General features: G+C 50.2%; 1 protein-coding gene across 3 annotated transcripts in view; it reads right to left on the bottom strand.

Moving 5' to 3' along the window:
- The window catches only part of ATP12A (ATPase H+/K+ transporting non-gastric alpha2 subunit), a 36,311-nt gene extending 15,308 nt beyond the window's left edge, over positions 1-21,003 (bottom strand). Inside the window, exons 1-11 of one of the 3 annotated variants that reach the window (XM_017852269.1) lie at positions 20,897-21,003; positions 15,802-15,960; positions 11,712-11,771; positions 8,915-9,118; positions 7,764-7,877; positions 6,658-6,792; positions 6,409-6,526; positions 5,880-6,148; positions 4,461-4,659; positions 4,198-4,307; positions 2,510-2,644 (exon numbers count right to left, since the gene is read on the bottom strand). In XM_017852269.1, the coding sequence (XP_017707758.1) occupies positions 2,510-2,644; positions 4,198-4,307; positions 4,461-4,659; positions 5,880-6,148; positions 6,409-6,526; positions 6,658-6,792; positions 7,764-7,877; positions 8,915-9,046 (1,212 nt within the window). In that variant the 5' untranslated portion in view covers positions 9,047-9,118; positions 11,712-11,771; positions 15,802-15,960; positions 20,897-21,003. Of the gene's footprint in view, positions 1-2,509; positions 2,645-4,197; positions 4,308-4,460; positions 4,660-5,879; positions 6,149-6,408; positions 6,527-6,657; positions 6,793-7,763; positions 7,878-8,914; positions 9,119-11,711; positions 11,772-15,801; positions 15,961-16,734; positions 17,084-20,896 lie in introns of those variants that run through there. The other 2 variants (XM_017852252.1, XM_017852261.1) reach the window with 2 other exon arrangements.
- Between the last annotated feature and the right edge of the window lie 796 nt (positions 21,004-21,799).

Below are 21,799 nucleotides of genomic sequence, written 5' to 3'. Positions count from 1 at the left end.
TTTTGAGACGGAGTCTCGCTCTGTCGCCCAGGCTGGAGAGCAGTGGCCGGATCTCAGCTCACTGCAAGCTCCGCCTCCCGGGTTTTATGCCATTTTCCTGCCTCAGCCTCCCGAGTAGCTGGGACTACAGGCACCCACCACCTCGCCTGGCTAGCTTTTGTATTTTTTTTTTAATAGAGACGGGGTTTCACCGTGTTAGCCAGGATGGTCTCGATCTCCCGACCTTGCAATCCGCCCGTCTCGGCCTCCCAAAGTGCTGGGATCACAGGCTTGAGCCACCGCGCCCAGCCTGTATTTTTTTTTTAGTAGAGACGGGGTTTCACCGTATTAGCCAGGATGGTCTCGATCTCCTGACCTCGTGATCTGCCCGTCTCGGCCTCCCAAAGTGCTGGGATCACAGGCTTGAGCCACCGCGCCTGGCCTTATATAAGACTTTTTAAAACATTTTCCAATTTGCCATAAACGTTTTAAATGTCTTAACGGACCAGTGTGTTTGGAGTATCACACTATTGATCACTATTCTAATCAATAAGACATAGGCTTTCCATTTTCTTTCCTTCCAGCAGAGATGTCTCCTTCCAAGGCCATGACATGTGAAGTCCAGGTGAGGCTGAGCACTGCTCATGTGTAGACATAAAATGACCCTAACAGCATCCAGACAGCACCTTCGACCTCTTCAGCAGGGACTCACACAGGCTCCTCTCCCCTTTCTAGTCCCACTCTATGTAGCCACTTTCTCCTCCAGCTTGTACACGAGGCCTCATGAAACCTGCTTTTTCTCCCTGACGGAGCTTCAGCAGGGTTCCGAGTCCTGCTGCTGATGGAGGCATCATCTAACCCCATCTTCACACTATGCACTGATGTGCGGCACCTCAACCTCCTCATCCTCTACCCACCCCACAGCGTCGTTGTGAGAATGAATGATTTAATATGTGTGGAAATTAGCACAGAACAGCTCCTATTATTACTAGCATTGTTAGTATAATAATAGTCATCCTAAAACAGTCTTTTAGGACCGTTACCCACTCTATTTTTACTTATGTTTTACATAAGAGATGTGATTTCTTGGCTCGAGTATTTTACATTATACGTTTCTGGTTAGTTGTCTATTTAGCTAACTGTGATTCTTTGTTGGCTCACTATCCACAAAGAAGACGTTCACAACACAAGATTTCTTCTCTAGGCTGGGCTTGGTGGCTCACACCTGTAATCCCAGCACTCTGGGAGGCCAAGGTGGATGGACCACCTGAGGTCAGGGTGTCAGAGACCAGCCCGGCCAGCATGGTGAAACTCCGTCTCTACTAAAAAATACAAAAAATTAGCTGGGCATAGCGGTGCATGCCTGTAATCCCATCTACTCAGGAGGCCGAGGCAGGAGAATTGCTTATACCTGGGAGGTGGAGGTTGCAGTGAGCTGAGATCGTGCCACTGCACTCCAGCCTGGGTGACAAGGGTGAAACTCCTTCTCAAAAAAAAAAAAAAAAAAAGAGTTCTTCTCTAACCCTAAATTCCATCCGAACCAAGATGGGTGGATAATCACCAGAAATCTCCACACATACAGTTTTTGTTATTCTATTTCTATACTTTACTATTGTGCAAAGCTCAAGTCCAGATCCTGCTTTCAGCGTGGGCTCTGTGAAAAATGCCATCTGCATGGGGACCTGGGGCTCCCAACTGTCATTTGTCTTCACATGGGGAGGCTGTGACGGCTGACTGTTGGCCAGCCCCGCATGCTGAGATAACCAGGCAAGGATGGTCATCTTCCACCTGAGCAGGGGACGGAAAGGAGACCCCCACCCACAGCACAGGGGATGGCCCCGGAAAGCGACGGGGCTGTCACCTGAGGGGCCGCTCCGTGGTCTCCCCAAAGGGCAGGGCTTGCTCCCATGGCCTGAACTGTGCCACACTCCTTCTGTGTGACGGGGGGAGAATCGTGGACTCGGTGTCAGCCTTGGGAACACCGGGTGCTGTGCAATTCTGGCCTCTCAACACTTTAAGGGCCTGCTTCCTCCTCTGTGAGTCAGGATTCGTCAGTCCTACCTCACAGGCTGGATGCGAACATGGAACGAGGCCACGTAGGTCAAGGGCCTGATGCACTAGAGGTGTCAGGAGCAGGTGTTCCGCCTCCCCGCTGCCCACCTGGCATTCATGCTTTGGAGTGTGGCTGCTGCTCCTCGCGGCAGAAGGTACTTGGTAGTGGTGATGTGAGTGTGTGTGTGTGTGTGAGAGAGACAGAGTGTGTGTGCCTGTGACAGAGATGGCTCATTCATAGAAGCAGCCAAGTCCTGATGACGTCCTTGCCTGTCTTTCTTTCTCTGCCCTGCTTCAGGGCTAGGAAGGAGGCCAGCAAATAGCTTGACCTAGAGGACCAGATGCCCAGGTGCTGTATCCCTGACGGCTGTCTTTGAAGTCAGGTATCCTTCAAAATATGAGGTAAGCAAAGGATACATGCAAGTAGAAAGGTCATGCTGCCAGTAACAGAGATTACCAGGTGTGAGGAAAAACTCACCTGAAATTTATTGGTAGAGTTAAAAGGGATTTCCGCTACTTTGCGGTTTCTTTTTCTAATTGCCATCACATCACCCAAAATGACTTCTGAGAATTTTAAAAGAGCAGTTTCTGAGGCATCTCCAATCACAGCTTTCTGGGAATCAAAGAAGAGAAATATTTGCAGCACATATTTAATGAACCAACATGCCCTCAGCGCAGGACCCAAAACACACCTCCTGATCTCATTTCCATCTAGTTGGAGAGACGTTATCACGTGACCAGGGAGGGCCACAAGACAGTGGTACGCGTGTAAACAATGGTGCCACCTACTGGCATTAGGGATGTTTGGAGAAACTGGATCTCTGTGAGGACTGAAGATTTCCTGGAAACAAGCAGCTACGAACTAGATCTTGATAGATAGGTGGGTTACCAATACACAGAGAAGAAAGCCTTCCAGAAAGCAGGATGCAGGTGCTGGGACGTGAGATGCAGGCTCGTCTGTGAGCGTTCAAGGTACCACTGGATGTGGAGGACGGAGAAAGACCTGGTGGGCCCTGAAAGGTAGCCTGAGGTCTAGACTTGAGAAGCAGAACACAGGGAAGTACAGGAAGATTTTGAACAAAGTTAAGTGAATATAAAAAGCACCATTTAAGGAAAATTAGGGGCATTTGAGAAAGACTCCAGGAGGGATAAACTGGAATCAAGGAGGCTTAATTTCAATCAATTAAGAGGTTGATACAGCTATTTAGATGCAAGGTACGGCTGATAAAAAGTAAAGTTACGTATATTTTGAAGCAAGAATGATAGAACTTGATGACTCATTGGATACAAGGAAAGGATAAAGTCAAGATGACTTCCAAACATTCTGGCCCAATGACAAATAGAATGGTTGTAGCATAGAAAATTAGAAAATTGGGGCAAGGCACTGATGTGCAGCTAGGCTGGGTATGGGTGGAAGTTAACGAGCATGATTTGTGCAGCTTCCTAGTGTACGCACACAGCCAGCCAGAGATCCAGGTTGGAGCTCAGGTAAGAAATTAGAACTGGACATCAAGATTTGGAAGATATTGACAAATAAGCAATTGGGCAAAAAGAGCATTAATGAATTGCCTGACGGAGAGAAAAGCAAACAAACAAACAAAAAAATAAGAAAGAAAAAGAGTCAGGGAAGGAAACAGATGGCAAATAGAAAAGCCAGGAGAACAGAGATTCAGTGACTCATCGAGATGGAGAGGAAAAGGGAGAAAGGGAAGGAGGAGAGGGCGGGAGGGGGAGAGTCTTTTGTATCTTCCGATATTCCAAGACCCCTTAGAGCTTCGTCTGCAGCCATATTCTAGTTAACGGGAGTCCTTCTATTTTTATACAATCACATTTTAAATTTCCATGAATGGCATGTATATTAAAAGGAACTTTGATTACATCCACTTAGCTGGCAGAAAAGTCAAGAAAGTAACTTAGAGGTGCATTCATTTCCAGAATTTTCTAAAGACCCTAAAGCAATATTCTGAAACCTTTTAAACATCTTTGTATTCTCAAAGCTAGTGTGCATAGAGAAAACTCTCTGTATGTCTTGTAAGTCTGGCTTGTTCTTGCAAGCACTGGAGAAAATTTATGCAACTGGAGAGATGAAATCAAGCACATAATCAGACCCCAGCAACTGACTACAAACTGGCTGTGATTTAAGACCGAGTGCTGCAGAAGCATTACCTTCATGATGGGGACATTTTCCTGTCCTGGCTTGAACTCGGCTCGGTTACACAATGTTATTATCTTGGATAAGGAGGCCCAAGTCCTAGAGCTTTGGTCAAAGACCTGGTCTGGAAGACAGAGAAAGAACAGTGGCTGCTGTGGGTTGGGCTGGCCGTCCATGAGTCCAGCAATCCTCCAGCTGCAGACCCTGCCGCGTGCTCAGCTCAGCCCCAGGACGGAGTCTGCAGCTCTGACCAGACCAAGCTCTCCATAGGACTTACTTGAATGGTTTTCACTGGTGTCAGCCACAAAGATCTGATTGTCGAACCACAGATGGGCCACTGTCATCCTGTTCTGGGTCAGTGTCCCGGTCTTGTCTGAGCAGATGATGGAGGTGGAGCCGAGGGTCTCCACAGCCTCCAGGTTCTTCACCAGGCAGTTCTTCTTGGCCATCCGTTTTGCTGTCAGCGACAGGGTCACCTAGCAGGAGAAGGAAGGACGCTTTGGGAAAAATCCTCATTTGAACTCAGGTCCAATAATACAGAAATAGCCAATGTTAGCTGTGATTGAATTTTACGAGACAGCTGGACTAGTTTTAGGGGAGAGGTGTGGTTGCTGGCACAGCTAAACTGACCTGGTGGCTTATATGCCACCAAGAGCCCTCTATGCCACAATCCTTTTTTAAAGATTACATATGAGACACTTTTCTTGTTCCTTCATGACTTGAAGAAAACAAGGGACCTACGGGCAGCAAACACAAGACAACGCTGCTGTGGCTGGTGCCCACGTACAGCCACGACACCTCCTGTGGTCCCTAAGCAAGAGTGTGCTCCAGAGACTGGCTGCTGCATGCCAGAGGTTGTCCCAAAGGACACACTTATTGCTTTGGGGAATTCATCAGCTTTTGTGTTGAAACAACACACAAAAAATGAGCTTTTCATTTTTAAAAGCTCCATATTTTAAAGATCCTTTTACACCCCCAGATCTCAAAGGGTTCTTTTGGCTCCCATTTCCCCAAATTACTATCTCCTGGAGTCAGAAGAGACCTGGACTTCAAAAACTTCTCTTTTCTTTGGTAAGGACAATAGCAGGCCAATGATCATGTAGTCACCAAACCGGAAACATAAATCCCTCCTCTCCTACCCCGTGGGACCCCCATGGCAGAGACTGAGGAGGAGGGAGCTCTTGTCTAGGGACTGAATGACATAGGCCCATACACGCAGAGCTAGAGCTGGGTCTAGGGTTGGCCAGGAAAGGGCTGGAGTCCTCGGCAGGAAAAATGGGAGGAATATTTTTTTCCTAAGAGAGGTAAGTGGAGTATGGCAACGTGCCTAAATGCCTAGGTTGTAGAAACTGCCAAAGAAATGTGGGGAAAGCATCAGGCTTCTAGAATATCTGTGAATGGTGGAGCCTGTCTTATCTAGATCTCAAGGGGCAGAGTAAGCTACGTGAACTGCAGATTGAAAGCATAACGTTTTCAAGGAAAACACAATCAAATATTAAAAATACAGCAATTTTTTTTACAAAACTGTTTCTTTCTCCGTAAGAAACAGTCTGTTCAGAATGTTCCATGGTTGTCCCTGGCGGGGAGGGCATGGTGCTCTGGACCTGGGAGAGATTGCAGTTTGTGTGGGCGCCTCCCCAGTACCAACGCTGTGCCCACAGGGCTGGGTGCAGGCCGTCTAACAGCATGGACTCACAGTGACCGTGGCCAGGAGGCCCTCGGGCACATTGGCCACAATGATGCCAATGAGGAAGATGATGGAATCCAGGACTCGATAATTCATGGACACTGCGATGATGAAGAAAAGGATGCCGATGGAGACGGCCACTCCTGCCACAATATGAACGAAGTGCTCGATCTCAATGGCAATGGGCGTCTTCTCATTTCCAACTCCTGAGGCCAAGGAGGCAATATGGCCAATGATGGTGCGGTCACCCGTGTTGATGACCATGCCGGTGACGGTGCCTACAGGGGAAGTAGACGTTTTATTCCAGGGGTCCTCAGCTAGGAGGGGTGTGCAGCCAGCTTGCGGCCCTCTCTGGCGGCTGGCACAGTCAATAGGCACACCACATTCCAGAGGCCACGCATCATCCTCTAGGCCCTTCAGTTCCATGCTTCCTCTGGGATGAGCTTTGTAACAGGGTGTGGCAAAGGGCAGATCTGGGAGCCCAGGAGGGAGAAGGGACACAGGTGGACATGTGGGCTGAGAGCCAGAGGCCTTTTACCTTCCAGACACGTTGTGGAATAGAAGCAGATGTTCTTCGTTTCCAGGGGGTTTTCATGGGTAAACTCAGAGGAGCGGGGCTGGGGCTCAGATTCCCCCGTGAGAGAGGAGTTATCCACCTAGAAGAAATGTTGAGAATGGTTCACAGCCGGGTACCTCATTCCCCGCCTCTTATACTGATGCTGGGAAAGACCACAGAGCCAGCGGGTTTGGAACATGGTCCTTGGGGTGGGTGCCCCTTGCTGCTTACCCGGCACCCCTGAGAAGACAGCACCCTGATGTCTGCGGGGATCTGGTCTCCTCCTTTGACCTCCACAATGTCCCCTACCACCAGCTGCTCTGAAGGGATGGTCTTCTTCTCGGAATCTCGGATGACCAGAGCTTGCTGCAGAAGAAAACCATGACAGATGCCTCAGACCCTGGAGGCCCTCCTCCCCAATCTGTGCCACACCAAACCCCAGGACAGAGGTCTTGGAACTTCCTGGTCACTGTCACTGTTGATTCCATGCTGTTAGGCAGCCTGCACCTGGCCCTGTGGACACAGCATTCTGCTGGAGCCTGAGGCTGTCAGAATAGCAAGAATGAAACAGAAGACTGCTTCACTCGAGGCCTGAAGACTCTAAGAACTACTTTTTCTTGAGCTCACGGAGCTTTTCTTGGAACAGAAGAGTCACTGTCGGCCAGATCTGGCCAAGCCAGACTCCTGGGCCTCCTAGAAAAGGAGACCATTAAGGGTGAGCAATCCTGGCTAGACGTCGGGGCAGAACACTGAAGGTGGGGCTGGGGAGGCTGATAATCTTGCGAGGGTCAGGGAAACTTTAACAAGGTGATCTCCTGCTTCAAGCTTGGCAAAAGGCATCTTTTCCACCCAGAATCTCTCCTCCAGCCTGCAGTTCTCTGGGCCAGAGACAGTGTGGACACCTGACAGGGGTCTTTGGGGAAGACGGGAGCACTGGGCTTCCCCACCGATTGCATTCTGGGGCTCAGTAGCAAACATGTGACCCAAACATGGTCACAGATAAACAACTGCAGGCTGGTCTCCTTGGCTGCCCGCGAAAGAACACTCCCTGACCTTCCACAGGTCCCTTCCGGAACCCAGAACCACTGTCCACAAACACTGAGGAGCAGGAACAGAAGATGCCATGCGCTGACCAGCACTGCCCTGGCTGGTACCTCATTTGACCATCAAAACCCTGTGAGGAACTGGGGTTCCGACAGATGGGTTAATTCACCCACGATGGCTCCGACAGGGACGGAAGTGGGAACATTTGGCCCTCGGGGCCCTGTGCCCCTCTCAGCTGAGGCTTCCTCACCCGGGAGTCACCAGAGGCCAGAGGACGGGTGGCTGCCACTCACCTGAGGGATCATCTTTTTGAAGCTGGACATGATGTTGGTGCTTTTTGCCTCTTGGTAATAAGCAAAGATCCCCGTGAAAATGACCACCAGGACAAGCACAGAGCCCAAGTACACCTGGGTGAGGAGAAAGGCGTCAAAGAAACCGGCAGTGGGAAGGAGACAGGCCCTGGGGCTAGAGCTCTCCATGGGAGGGTGCAACACTGGCGGTTACGTCCTGGTATAGTTTACAGGCCACAGAATTCGCCCATGTTAAGTGCACAACTTACTGATTTTTTAAGTTTACAGAGCCATGCAGCCACCCTCCACCGCAGCCTCAGAGCATCTCCACCCTGCCTGGAGATCCCCCCGGCCCCTCTGCTGTCACTCCCTGCTCCTGTCCCACGCCCTGGCATCACCGATCTGGTTCCTGCTTCCAAGGATGTGCCTGTTCTGCACATTTTATGTCAATCCAACCCCATGACATGTGGCCTGTTGCCTCTGACTTCCGTCTCTTGTCATCACGTTGGCCGATTCAGTTTTGTGGATTTGGTACCCATGTCTCGGCAGGCACAGTCGCTCTCCGTGTTAAAGGGAGAGGTTAGCTTGGGGGAGACAGAGCCCCAAACTACTTCACATGGATGCAGCTTTTCTCCCCCTTAAAAATGCAAAGTGTTGGCCGGGCGCGGTGGCTCAAGCCTGTAATCCCAGCACTTTGGGAGGCCAAGACAGGCGGATCACGAGGTCAGGAGATTGAGACCATCCTGGCTAAGACGGTGAAACCCCGTCTCTACTAAAAAATACAGAAAACTAGCCGGGCGAGGTGGCGGGCGCCTGTAGTCCCAGCTACTCGGGAGGCTGAGGCAGGAGAATGGCGTGAACCTGGGAGGCAGAGCTTGTAGTGAGCTGAGATCCGGCCACTGCACTCCAGCCTGGGCGATAGAGCAAGACTCTGTCTCAAAAAAAAAAAAAAAGCAAAGTGTTTGGTGTATCCCTTTTCATTCCCACACTGCCTCTGGAACATCAGAAAGCCAGATCGGATTTCTGTTTTCCAGCTGGGAAAACGCCTGACTTTCCCACACCTAAGCAGTGGCAACCAGCCCTCAGCCGTGCCTCCGAGGCCGCACTGGATGGCTCTGCCAGCAAAACCCGGAGGGGACACCCCAGAGCCTTACGTTGTTTAGGGATGCAGACTTGTTGCTGGAGTACTCAATCCCAAATGCGATCCAACAGAGAAAGGCGCCCACCCACAGGAGGACAGAGAACCCCCCCACCATCTGCTTGAGGAACTTGACGATCTCAGGCATCTGCTTGGGAGGGGTGAGGGAGTTGGGCCCATCCCGGGCCAGGAGCTCGGCAGCTCTGGTGCTGGAGAGACCCTGGGGAAGCCAAACAAAGCACATGCACAACCAAAACAAATACGAATTAGACAGTCCTCCTCCCTCAGGGGTTGGGCTGCATAGTTGTGCAGCTTGGGGTGAGGCATTATGCCCAAAGAAGGTCTTGAGAAAAGCGGACCGTGCCTCACTTCTCCAGCTGCCCAGCTTTTTTTGAAAGACTGTAATGCTTAATAGCCAGGCACTGTGCTCTGTATATTCACTCGTTTAGTCTTTAAAATGACCCTTGAGGCAGGAGCCATTATTCCTCGGTCTCCTCATTCACAGAGGTGGAATTGGAGGCACAGAAAAATGATGCAACCTGCCCGAGGAACCTGGCCTGTCAATGGTAGCGACCGGTTTCTACGTGGTGACTGGGTCCAGAGCTACTGCACTCTGCTCTGCTAAGGGGTTTTAGTTTCTTAGAGGTTTATCCGGCCAGAGGAGTAATTTGATGAAGGAGTACTTGGAATGAAGAAGCTAGTCACCAGGGCTAAGAGCAATGCAGTAACTCCCCAGGAAATAGGGAAACTTCTGGAACCCTGCACAGACAGCATGTGGCTTTAGTTTCCATCCTTACGCCTCCTCCTTTTCTACCTTTCTACACATCCAGCCTAAGTTCTCATTCATCTTGACAGGCATAAATCCCACCCAAGCCCTGAGCCCATGTGAGCAGCCCCTGCCCTGGGGGGCCTGCCATCCATGAGGCGCCCTCACCTTTGAAACCCTGCGTGTGCACAGGAATTTCCCCCACAAACCATCTTTGTGGACAAGTCTGTAGGTACCTCTTCTCCCTAATTATGTTGTAAGCTACTTAAAGGCCAGGACTCTGTCTTGGTCTTTTTTTTTTTTTTTTTGAGATGGAGTCTCACTCTGTTGCCCAGGCTGGAGAGCAATGGTGCGATCTCGGCTCACTGCAACCTCCTCCTCCTGGGTTCAAGCGATTCTCCTGCCTCAGCCTCCCACATAGCTGGGATTGCAGGCACCCGCCACCACACTTGGATAACTTTAAAAATATTTTTAGTAGAGACAGTGTTTCACCATGTTGGCCAGGCTGGTTTCAAACTCCTGACCTCAAGTGATCTGCCCACCTTGGCCTCCCAATGTGCTATGATTACAGGCCTGAGCCACCATGACCGGCCGGTCTTGGTCATTTCTGTGTTCTCTCTTGCGTCTCATGCTTTTTCTGTGGTAGTGATTCAAGTATCTGTTGAATGGCTTGATTCCCATCTCCCTTCACTAGCAATTCCTTTTCCGGAACCCCAGACTCATCTTTCTGAATAACTGCAGAACATTTCCTCAGGGGTGTTCCGGAAAGACTTCTTATGGTATAACTCACAATAAGCTCATCATCGGCTCCTCCCTCCTGCCTTCCCTGCTCTCACCTCCTGGCCCCCACCCCAGCCCATCACCTGACCAGCTCTCCTCCTCCTGCTGCTGTGACGTGGCTAGCGAGATGAGGGGCTCAATAAAAATCCCCACAAGTCCTGCTGGCTGTGTTTGTCTGCAATATCTTTCTTTCTTTTTTTTTTGAGATGGTTTCACTCTTGTTGCCCAGGCTGGAGTGCAGTGGCGTGATCTCTGCTCATCACAACCTCCATCTCCTGGGTTCAAGTGATTCTCCTGCCTCACCCTCCCGAGTAGCTGAGATTACAGGCATGTGCCACCATGCCCTGATAATTTTTTGTATTTTTAGTAGAAATGGGATTTCACTATGTTGGTCAGGCTGGTCTCAAAACTCCTGACCTCAGGTGATCTGCCCACCTCAGTCTCCCAAAGTGCTGGGATTACAGGCATGAGCCACCGTGCCCAGCCCCTGCAATGTCTTTCAGCATTGTTTCAGATCCTCATTTCACAGTCCTGGGCTATTGTTCCATTCTTCTAGACCTTTCCATTTCTCATTTTAAAAAAATGATCTTCTACATGAACTGCCTTTTGAAAACCAATGAAATCACCTCCTTGTGTAGAAACCATGTCCCTTCTGCCTCTACAACAGCCCCTGCTTGTTAGTTTAATGTGAATACTTTGACAGCTTCACCCAGATGACCTTCCTGGCTTCATTCCTGCTGCACCTGTCCCCTCTCCACACATACTAGCTTCCAGCAAGCCCAGACTGTCTCCAGTCCGGCTCTGTGCTTACTGGCCCTGGGGTCCTCCACCAGCTTAAATCCAAATCGTCTTGAGTTCCCGCGCAAATGTGGCAGCAGCCCAAGAGCCAGCTCTGGCCCCTTCAGTCAGAATCCACCTTTCTCCCAGCAGAGCGTTTCTACTTCTTGTGGCCATCCCCGCGGGACAGAGTGAATCTCAGGGCACTCCCGTACACATCTGCCTCCCCCACCTGGCCACTTTGTCCTTGAGGCCAGGAGTCATCTGTCCCTCTTGGTCCCTCTCACTGCCAGGCCAGTGTGACCCCACAGTAGGTATTTCTGTTGACTTGAACAGTGTCCAGATGCAAATAATTGCAGTCTCAAAGGTGCTGCAGGGGCGCCTCCTCCTAAAGTCGCCGCTACTCTTCCACACACCCCCCACCACACACAGCCTTCCCTCTGTAGAGTCGGGAGGCTTCTATTCTGAATCCCTGGTTCCCACGACTCACCGTAATGATGTCTGTGCCATATTTCTTTTCCAATTCCCTATTGCTGAGTTTGTGGTCATCCTAAAGTCCATGAAAGGAAGAACAGAATGAATAAGATAATTCCAAAAAGACTCAAGCCCCAAGCTCTGACCAGCCATAGAAGCTGGGAATAGCAGCTCTGAGGAAGGGAGGGGACCAAGGAGCGTGGGGGACGGGAGAGAAAGAACTCCTGTGCTAGGCAGCTGTCCAGCGAAGGATGGCACTGCCTCAGGAGTGACTGTCCCTGAATCGGCACAATCCTGCACTTGCTGTTACTACCCAGAAGCTGCCTGCAGCTTTTCTGAACAAAGCCATGCACCTCGCTTCAGTCTGAACTCCAGCGCATACACGTCCTGGCACCCTCATCTTCCAGGTGCCAGTGAGCTGGAGGCTTCCCTCAGACCTGAACCCTGGGATTGGCTGGGGCTGCTGGCAAAACCACGCTAGACCCGCTTCATGGGCTGGCACAACTCCACCTCCTTTGCTGTGTAGGCTCTGGCAGGGAAAAGCAGCTTCCCTCACTCAAGCTGTGACGCTCAGGGAGCTCACTGGGCAGCGAAACCCTGCAGGTAAAGGTTCTGCTGAATAAACCCACACCATTGTGGCTGCCACTTGTGAATTCTGCTACAGAATCATTAGACTACAGTGGGGTTTCTCACCCGTGACCCTGCTGCCATTCTGGGTGAATAATTCTTTGTTGTGGGCTCCACCCACTAACATCCTCCCCTCAGTTGTGGTAACCAAAAATGTTTCCATTTTTCCCCTGGGAGAGGGGTGGGGGAATCCTCTTCTCCTCTCCCTTTGAGAACCACTGGGCTAAAGGACAAGAAGCCTCTTCCTGTAGCAGAAAACCTAGGGTAAGTCTTCCTGGCTCCCCCTAGAAAGCCCAGCACTCAGGATTCTTTAAACCCCGATTGTGTGAAACAAAGATTGATACTGTTGACTGGTACTCACATCGTCTCTTCTTACGCATATGCAAAAAATAGTTCCATGTTGCAGTAAGAGACTAGGCCTTCCAATAAAACAGAATTCATTATTATCCCTATTATCTTGCTTCTAGCCCTCTTCTCAGCCAGATTCTGCTTTGTCCTTCATCCCTTCCACTAATATCGACTGAGTGTGATATTGCAGGGGATTCACAAGATTAAAGCTGTGTTCCGCACAGAGCACAGCACAACACGCTAGGTTTTGGGCAGATACAAGTAGTGGATGATCCAAGCCATTGTCTCCATGCATGGACCTCAGACTTTAAGGTCCCTGCAGATAGCAGAGGACCTTTCCTGTCCCTTCACCCTGGGCATGGGGATGAGAGCATGGGGGAGGGGTGGGGTAAGGTGGTGGTGTGTGTCTGGGGTGCCCTCTACTGGCCAGCACTGGACTAGCACAGGGCAGCACCCCACCCACCCCTAGGGTCATCACCTGGCCCTTTATTCAAAGGCCAGGATACTTCAGGTGTCGTTAAGACACTAATTTGCCAAGAAAGGTTGGGAGGCAAAAGCATTCAATATGCTGCTGAAATTACAGGACCCTTGTAATGTCAAGGGAAAAATAGGTATGTCTTCAATCTTAAACGCTAGAGATAATGGGAAATAATAAGAACTATCTATCGTCTGGTGCTGAGCTGTCTTTTCCCCGTTTTATCTCATTTAATCCTCCTAGTAACCCTAAGAGGTAGAAAAAAAATTCTTGTATTTTTCAAAATAGAAAACTGAACTTCAGTTACATTGGGATTTGAATGGAGGTCAGTCCAATTTCAGGGATCTGTTCTTCAATGTCTATCATGATAGATACGGACAACTGCCCAGTGGTGTGCTGTAAAATGTTTAACAACCTCTCCAGGAAAGATAAACACAAAGCTCGGATTTGTAGAGTTTGCTGATTTCTCACTAGAACCAAGTTTCAAGCTGCTAACAGGATGTCAGTCAGCCTGCCGAATTTCTGAATACTTAACAAATGGCTCTCCAGCACAAAAGAGGAGGCCCCCTCGGGAGTCACAGAGTTGTAAGATCTGCCAACGACGGTGGGGACAATCCAGCACATCTCAAGCTCAGTGTAGAAGTTTCCCCTTCGGTGTTACCGATAAAATCTGTCACATTTCAGACCCAAGGCAGTTTTATTATTAAAGTGGCCAGTTTGGGCCGGACACAGTGGCTCACGCCTGTAATCCCAGCACTTTGGGAGGCCCAGGCAGGTGGATCATCTGAGGTCAGGAGTTCGAGACCAGCCTGGCCAACATGGCGAAACTCTGTCTCTACTAAAAATAACAAAAATTAGCTGGGTGTGATGGCGCCTGTAATCCCAGTGACTCGGGAGGCTGAGGCAGGAGAATCGCTTGAACCCAGGAGGTGGAGTGTGCAGCAGAGATAGCGCCATTGCACTCCAGCCTGGGCAACAAGAGCAAAACTCTGTCCCCCCCCCCCAAAAAAAGCAAGTTTTAATAACTCCAGAGCTCTTCCTTAATAATAATAATATTGCACACCCCTAAAGCACCTGAATCGCAATGTCCTCATCTCATTTATTCCCCTCATAGACCCCAGCAAATTATTTATTTCCCATTTTACACAGAGAAAATGGACCTTCAGTGAGGGTCAGTCATTTGTTGCCAGTTTCAGCTCAGTGGAGACGTGGGACTCTGATGGGGCCTGAGGTCCTCCCAATCCAAGCTCCACATTTTTACAACTGAAACTGCTTTTCCCTGCGGTTTCATACCTTCGATCTGCATGGCCTAGGGGCTTTGGTTTTCCTCCTCAGAAGTTCCAGCTCAAATAGTTTTACTAATCAGTTGAAAACTGGTAAGTGGTTACTTACTTCTCACTGCAGCAGCTGGGGGAGGGGTAGAGGTCTGGCCTTGCCTGTGGGGGCCTGGAATCAGAGGCTCCTCCTTCTGAGTTCTACGGGGACTGCCTCCAACCAGAAGGTAGGAATCCTGCAGAGGTCCTGACCTCTGGGCAAATACTATCACACCATTCAAAACACACACACACAGCACACACACACAACACACATACACCACATACACCACACACACACCACACACATACACACACCGCACATACACACCACACACTACACACACACACCACACACATACACCACACATACCACACACATACATACCACACACATACACACACCACACACACATACCACACACACACACCACGTATACCACACACATACAGACACCAAACACACACACAGGTACACACCACACACCTACACACACCACACACACACCACACACACCACACACATACACACACTGCACATACACACCACACTACACACACACACCACACACATACACCACACATACATACCACACACATACACACACCACACACACATACCACACACACACACCACGTATACCACACACATACAGACACCAAACACACACACAGGTACACACCACACACCTACACACACCACACACACACCACACATACACACCACACACTACACACAAACCACACATACCACGCACATACACCACACATACCACACACATACACACACCACACACACAGCATATACCACACACATACACACACCACACACACACACCACACACAGCACACACATGCACACAGCACACGCCACACACATACACACACCACACACATACACACACCACACACACACCATACACCCACCACACACATACACCACACATACCACACACATACATACCACACACATACACACATACACACACCACACACACCGCATATACCACACATACACACACCAAACACACACACAGCACACACACACACACACCACACGCCACACACCACACACATACACACACCACACACACCACACACATACACACCACACACATCATACACACACACCATACACACACCACACACCACACACATACACACATACCGCACATACCACGCACATACACCACACACATACACACACACCACACACCAGGAAACCAATCTCAAGGGGATTTCAAATCCCTCAGACTGAATGTGGTAAGAGGTGGGCTCTAGGGCCAAGCTCTTGCGGGGAAAGGCCACAGCCGGCAGGACCCCTGTGGCTTAAGGCTACTGACCAGATGGAGTTCTTTCTGAAACTCCTCTGTGTGATTCTTCTTTTTGAGTTCCAGGCAGTTGTTCTTCAGACCCCTGTACTTCTCCTTGCCATCCCCCTCGTCTGTTTTCACGATGTCCTTAGTTCCGCTGAGCTCCACGGAGTAAATGTCTGGGGTTTGCTGAAAGAGAAGCGCAGGTGCAATATCAATATTGGCCCCAAATGGGGTTTCCGAAGAGGCGCTGAGCGCCCCTCTGCGGGGTCGGGACCTGCAGGAGTCAGGAGCCCCTTCTCCCTTTGCTTCCCTCCTCTGGGGAGGCCGGAGGGAGTCGGACAGTGGAGTCTCTCCCCCACCTCCCGCTGACCTTGGCTTCCCCTCCGCCCGTGTAGAGGGGAGGCGGGGTGGGCACAGGCCAGCCAGCAGCTCCTCAGGGTGACCCTTCTCTGGGTGGAACAGGTGGCAAGTTACCCCCAACTCCTGACTGACACCTCCAAGGAGCTGCGAGGTTTCCTCTCAGGTGTCTTTCCCAGAGGACGCACCAGCTGTGCGTCCTGCTTCCTGGGGAGGGAGCACCCACTAAGCTTACGACCCTCAGTCCTGATCGGGGGCCCTAACCGGAGGGCTTTTCAGGCCGCAGCGCATCCCTGGCACCCATGCTCCCGAGTCGGAGCCCGCAGGTGCTACGGAGCCGGCCCAGGACCCCTTGGCCCCTCCTCGCACCTCTGGACGGGCTTCTTTCCCCGGCCAGCCCCAGCGGCCGCAGGGAGCTGTGGCGGGGCGTCAGAGAAGCGGTGCCCAGGCCGGGGGGCGCGCAAAGGAAAGGCGGCCTCCCCTTTCCCCCGGACGGGGCGTTTCTTCTTTTCGCCTTTTCCTCGCTTCCCGCCAGCCTGCTCCGGTCCCGGGGGCCTTGGCCCCGCGTCTCGAGTCCTCGGCGGGCGCGGGGGCTGCACGCACCTGGGGCATGCTGGGCTGCTGGCGCCGCGGGCTGCGGGCGCGGAGCGCGGATCCCGGACCGCAGCGGCGGAGCGCAGGGTGTGGGGCCTCGTGTGGCGCTGGCAGCAGCGGTGGCTGAGGTGTTGGCGGTGGAGATCCCGGCGGTGGAGATACCGGCGGCGGCGCGGGCCCTGCGCGCACCTCCGCGGCCGATCTCCAGCCGCTGCACTCCGGAGGCTGCACCTGCCTTAAATGCCGCCCGCCCCGCCCACGTCCCCGCCAGGGCGCAAACCAGCGGACGCCTAGGAGGGCAGGAAACGCGCCGGCGCGCGCAGGGAGCGAGACCCGCAGCGAGGGGTCGGGAGAGTCCGGGGTTGAGGCCTCCCTGGGAATCCCCTTCCCTTTAGGAGCCCAACGCCAGGGGCGGGGTCTCCAGCGGGCGGGTCCGGCGTCCCGGTGAGTGCAGCCCCGGTGCCGGCTGCGCGCCCAGAGCCAGACCCGCTGCTCCTGCGAGCTCCCGGCGCGCCCACGTCCTGTCCAAGCTTCCCTGAAGACCCATACACGCCTTTTTTTTTTTTTTTAATGTAATTTGCCTACCAATAAGTCCATTTATAAAAATGTAATTGAGAAGGGGAAATTGCAGTTTCTAACAGCAACTACTGTTGGAGATGTCCTGGCTTGAAAAGGCCAGTGTGTTTTTGAGAATGGATTTAGATAGGTAAATTCAAGCTTCCGAGCGAATTTGGTAATAACTGAGAGACTCTGAAGAGTAGCTGAATTACTTTGCAGGATCCAGATAACAATTTGGAATTCTGAATAATTTGGAGAGGGAGTGGGAAGGAGAGATGGGAGGATTAGGGTCGATAAGACCACAGGAACCTGGGGCCCCAGGCTGCGGGTGCGCAGGAGCGGAGGCTGTTGGCTGGACTGGGCTGGAGATGTCTGTCTCCAGCCATTTATGTCACTCCCAGCTGAGACTCCATACATAAAGCAGAAAAGAATTTCTGACCCTGAAAATTGATGTGCATACTAAAGTAGTGATTATTTTATACTGCTAAGTTTGGGTTGGTTTGTTATGCAGCAATAGATAACTGGGACATGCTCCATGCTCTTAGTGCCCAGCATGAGTTTATGCACAGGATAGAAAATGTATTTCCCCCTGACACTTGAAACATAATTACTCCAGATGAGAAAGATAGCCTGAAAACCATGTTATCAGAGAGTTACTTAACAGTTAACAGTGGAGGAAATCAAACACCTTCTTTTAAAAGAATGAATCATGAAGTCTTAAAGTCAGTGAAGAATATTAATTAATGGAGAGGAACATAAAAAATAAAACCCACGAATAGAGTTTAGTAATCAGCACCTATTTAGAAGAACAGTAAGAAATTGACATGATTGAAATATATATTAAAAAAAGCAGAGATGAATTTCCAAAGAGGGGGCACTTCATTGGGCCCTTGATGCTCGGCTAATAAGTTTCCATTTAGATAAGGACTAACAGGAGGGTGCTAAGTTTTATTCTTTTCAAAAGTTATATATCAAATATGGTAAAGATTGTCATTTTAACCACGTTTAAAATGATTAAGAGTGAGGAGTCCAGAGAAGTGGCAAAAGTAAAAATCCCATCATGCAGTGACTAGAACACCTGGTGGAAAACAAGAAGAGCATTGGGTACTTAATTTAATTAGAAAAGGTAGAAGAAAAGCAGTAAGTTTGTGCCCAATTGTCATTAGGGATTAATCATAACCTCCTGTTTCTTTCAGATGCTAAATTTCCGTAGTAATTCCAGATCTTGACTATAGTTAGTAGTGAGGGACAATTGGGAAAAGACGCTTATTTTGAGGGAATTTGAAGTGTTAGTAGTTAGAGATGTGGTTTTGTAAAGTAGCAGTAGAAACAAAGACACTTTCTCATGGCATATTTGTGATCTTAGATTTTCCACACCTCTCTGTCCATCATGGCTTTCGAATGAGACAAAGGGAATGTGTTGTACTCGACATAGTGAACTGTCTCCATAGTGCTGCACACACAGGTCTGTCCCCGTTCTCCCTCCTTCTTCCTTTTCGAAAGGGCAGAATCTGAAGCCTGGCTCCTCCCTCTGTGAAGCAAGGATGACACCATCGAGTCACTTCTTAACTAAAATGATAAGGGACAGAAAGACTCCTAGTGGCATCTGGTGTAGAGATATACATCTTGGATTCTCTTGAGGTGCAGGGAACATTAAATTCTAGTCCAAACTCAAGCAACAGTGTGCTTCTGGGGAGCTCTGTGTTCCATTCTTGGAATACTCTTCAAAGAAAAGGTTTGCAGATGGGGTGAGAAATACAAAATGTGTATGAAACTGATGTTCCACTGTCTGCTGAGAATCCAAGCTAAGGGCTTTTTGGGAACAGGTGGCTGCTGCTCACCTTAAGCTGTTCCAGTCCCTGCTCAACTATTGGGACAGATGTAGAAAAGAGAAGCAGGGTCCCCAGACAGATGTCTCTGAGCTGAAGGCCACTTCAAGCTTCAAAAGCAAACTCACATCCTAGGGACTTGACTGAGGGATGGGGAGGGAGGGGAGTGGGCTAAAAAGAGATCATGACGCAGCTTCAGAAAGTACTAACTGATGGCACCCTCCCTTGATCCTTGGAGAAGATTGCTGCTTTTTTTTTTTTCTTAAGAATGTCTTGCTCTGTTGCCCAGAATGGAGTGCAGTGTGATTATAGCTCACTGCAACTTCTGCCTCCTGGGCTCAAGTCATTCTCCCACCTCAGCCTCCTGAGTAGCTATGACTACAGGCATGGCTAATTTTTGTGGGTTTTTTTTTTTGGTAGAGAAGGGGTTTCACCATGTTTCCCAGGCTGGCCTCCAACTCCTGGGCTCAAGCGATCTGCTCACCTCTGCCCCCAAAATTACAGATGTGAGCCAATGAGCCCAAGATTGCTGCTTATTTCTGTTGGTATCAAGGGTGGAAGAGTGTTTGTTACTGCCAGCCTGGACAAAAACGTTTCCATGTTCAGGTTCTCTGGCACCTCTCTGATCCTGCAGAGTTATTGGCTCCTGCCAGGGGCCAGTCTCAGCTGTCACTGCTATGGCCTTTGTGGCAGCCTCTGGTACCGTTCAAATGTCCTGGAGTGTTGACTTCTATCAAAGAGGGAAAATGGGGCCATCCCCAACCCTAACTCCAGAATCATGTCCTTTGCTGCCTCTAGTCATCTGGATACCCAACTCTGCCTTGAGGTGAGTAGGCCCTGGGTAACTGAGATGCAGGCACCTGGAGGCACTCGCCTGTAGAACCAGGAATGGGATTTCTCCTGAGACATGTTTGGTCCCAGGGCCGTCACCCACAATGTTCTGGGCAATGTACCCTGATCCCACCCAGTGCAAATGGCTTCTTGAGGGCTGGCCCTAGAGGCCAGGCTGCAGCCGGGAGACTTTCTCGGCCCACATGTGCTAGTAGCAGCCTCTGCTTGAGATTTTCCTGCTTTTCAAAACAAGCCTATCCATGCCAACGTTCTCTATTGTACCTGCTCATATTGATAAACATTATATATTTGGGATAGGATGTCATGATATATGTATTTTCAGCTCGTTTTAATTAAATTATATACTTCATGTATTTAAGCTGTACTAGATATAGGGGATGGTGGGGAGATATGGTACTAAAATCATGCCATCCTCTGCCCTCTAGGAAGTTGGACTTGAGTTGGAGAGACCAAATTAGTGAAGAACCAATAGAAAACGGGCCAAGAGGGAAAATAAATTAGCACTAACTGGTATGGGTTCTAAGTGCCTTCAGAGCTTAGAGGAAAGAGGTTTCTCTGGGAGAAATGGCATAACGTGTACTACTTAGGATTAGTTATTCAGATTTTCTTCCATCCCGTTGCACCCTCCAAGAAAGCGGGGAGAGAGTCTGGGAGAGCAACTGAGTTGGGGCCTTGTGTGTGTGACTTCCCTTGGGGGCCCCAGGAGGTCCCTCCTGTGCGCAGGGCCGGCCACCAGCTGGCTCAGCGAGGTGTGACTGTGAGGATTTCCACACGGAGGAGGAGGATCCAGATGACAATGGGAAGAGGAAGTTATCCACTTCCTGCTTTGCATCCGACTGGTCTGTGCCTCTGCTGCCCACCCGGCCTCTCCCTGTCCCTGGATTCCTCTCCTACACATGGGACAGTCCCCACCTGGAGCCCTCCCTACGCACCTGTCTCCACTCAGCACGCCTGGCTGTGACTCGGCCAGTGTTCCTCTCCCAACAAGATGAGGGCCTCCTGGGTTGGAGCCAGGATGAGAAAACAAAACGAAGCTTCAGGCAAGCGCGCTTCCACACTGTGTCCTCATTTCCTCAGGCACAGGAAATCCGGAGACTGGCATGTGAACATCCTCCAGAAAAGAAACTGACTTTTCAGAAATTAGTAAGTCAGCTCCAGCGATGATCCTGCCTGGAGCTGTAAACACCATGACTGATGGGAGTCAGCAGTGGCATTTCCAGAAGCAGGTGCGGGCCTGTGAGGGGCTCAGACAGGCACACCTTCTCCGCCCGTGGGTACAGCTGCCCCGAAATGTCACGATGGCTGGGGTACTTGAGGTTACCACAGTGTTCATTCTCTGTGACTTATTTTGGCGAATAAGATGCTTTTTATCGTATTTAAAGTATACAGCATGATGTTCTGATATACTTATGCACAGTGAGATAGTTATGATTATCAAGCAAATTCACATATCCATCCCCTCCTACAGTTATCCTTTGTGTGTGTGTGTGTGTGTGTGTGTGTGTGTGTCCGTGTGATAGGAGCCATCGACAATCTACTCTATGAGCACATTTCCTGGATCTAATACAATGTTGCCACTATAGGGCTCACGCTGGGCCTCCGATCTCTAAACTTTCTCACTCCACATATCTGCAGCTTTGGGTCCTTTGCCCTGCCTCTCTCCATTCCCCCAAGTCCCCATAATGAGATGCTTTTCAGAAAATTACCATTTTCCATTTAATAGGTGATTGAAAACAAACTTCATTCTGAGTTTTTTGATTTTGTTTTCAATCTTAGAATGAAAACAGGTTCCCCCATGGGAATCATCCCCACTTTTATCATAGAAAGTTGTAACA

This window comes from Rhinopithecus bieti, unplaced genomic scaffold (assembly GCF_001698545.2).
Source record: "Rhinopithecus bieti isolate Rb0 unplaced genomic scaffold, ASM169854v2 scaffold_2247, whole genome shotgun sequence".
Classification (NCBI taxonomy): domain Eukaryota; kingdom Metazoa; phylum Chordata; class Mammalia; order Primates; family Cercopithecidae; genus Rhinopithecus; species Rhinopithecus bieti.
This window is presented reverse-complemented; position numbering and strand designations above follow the sequence as displayed.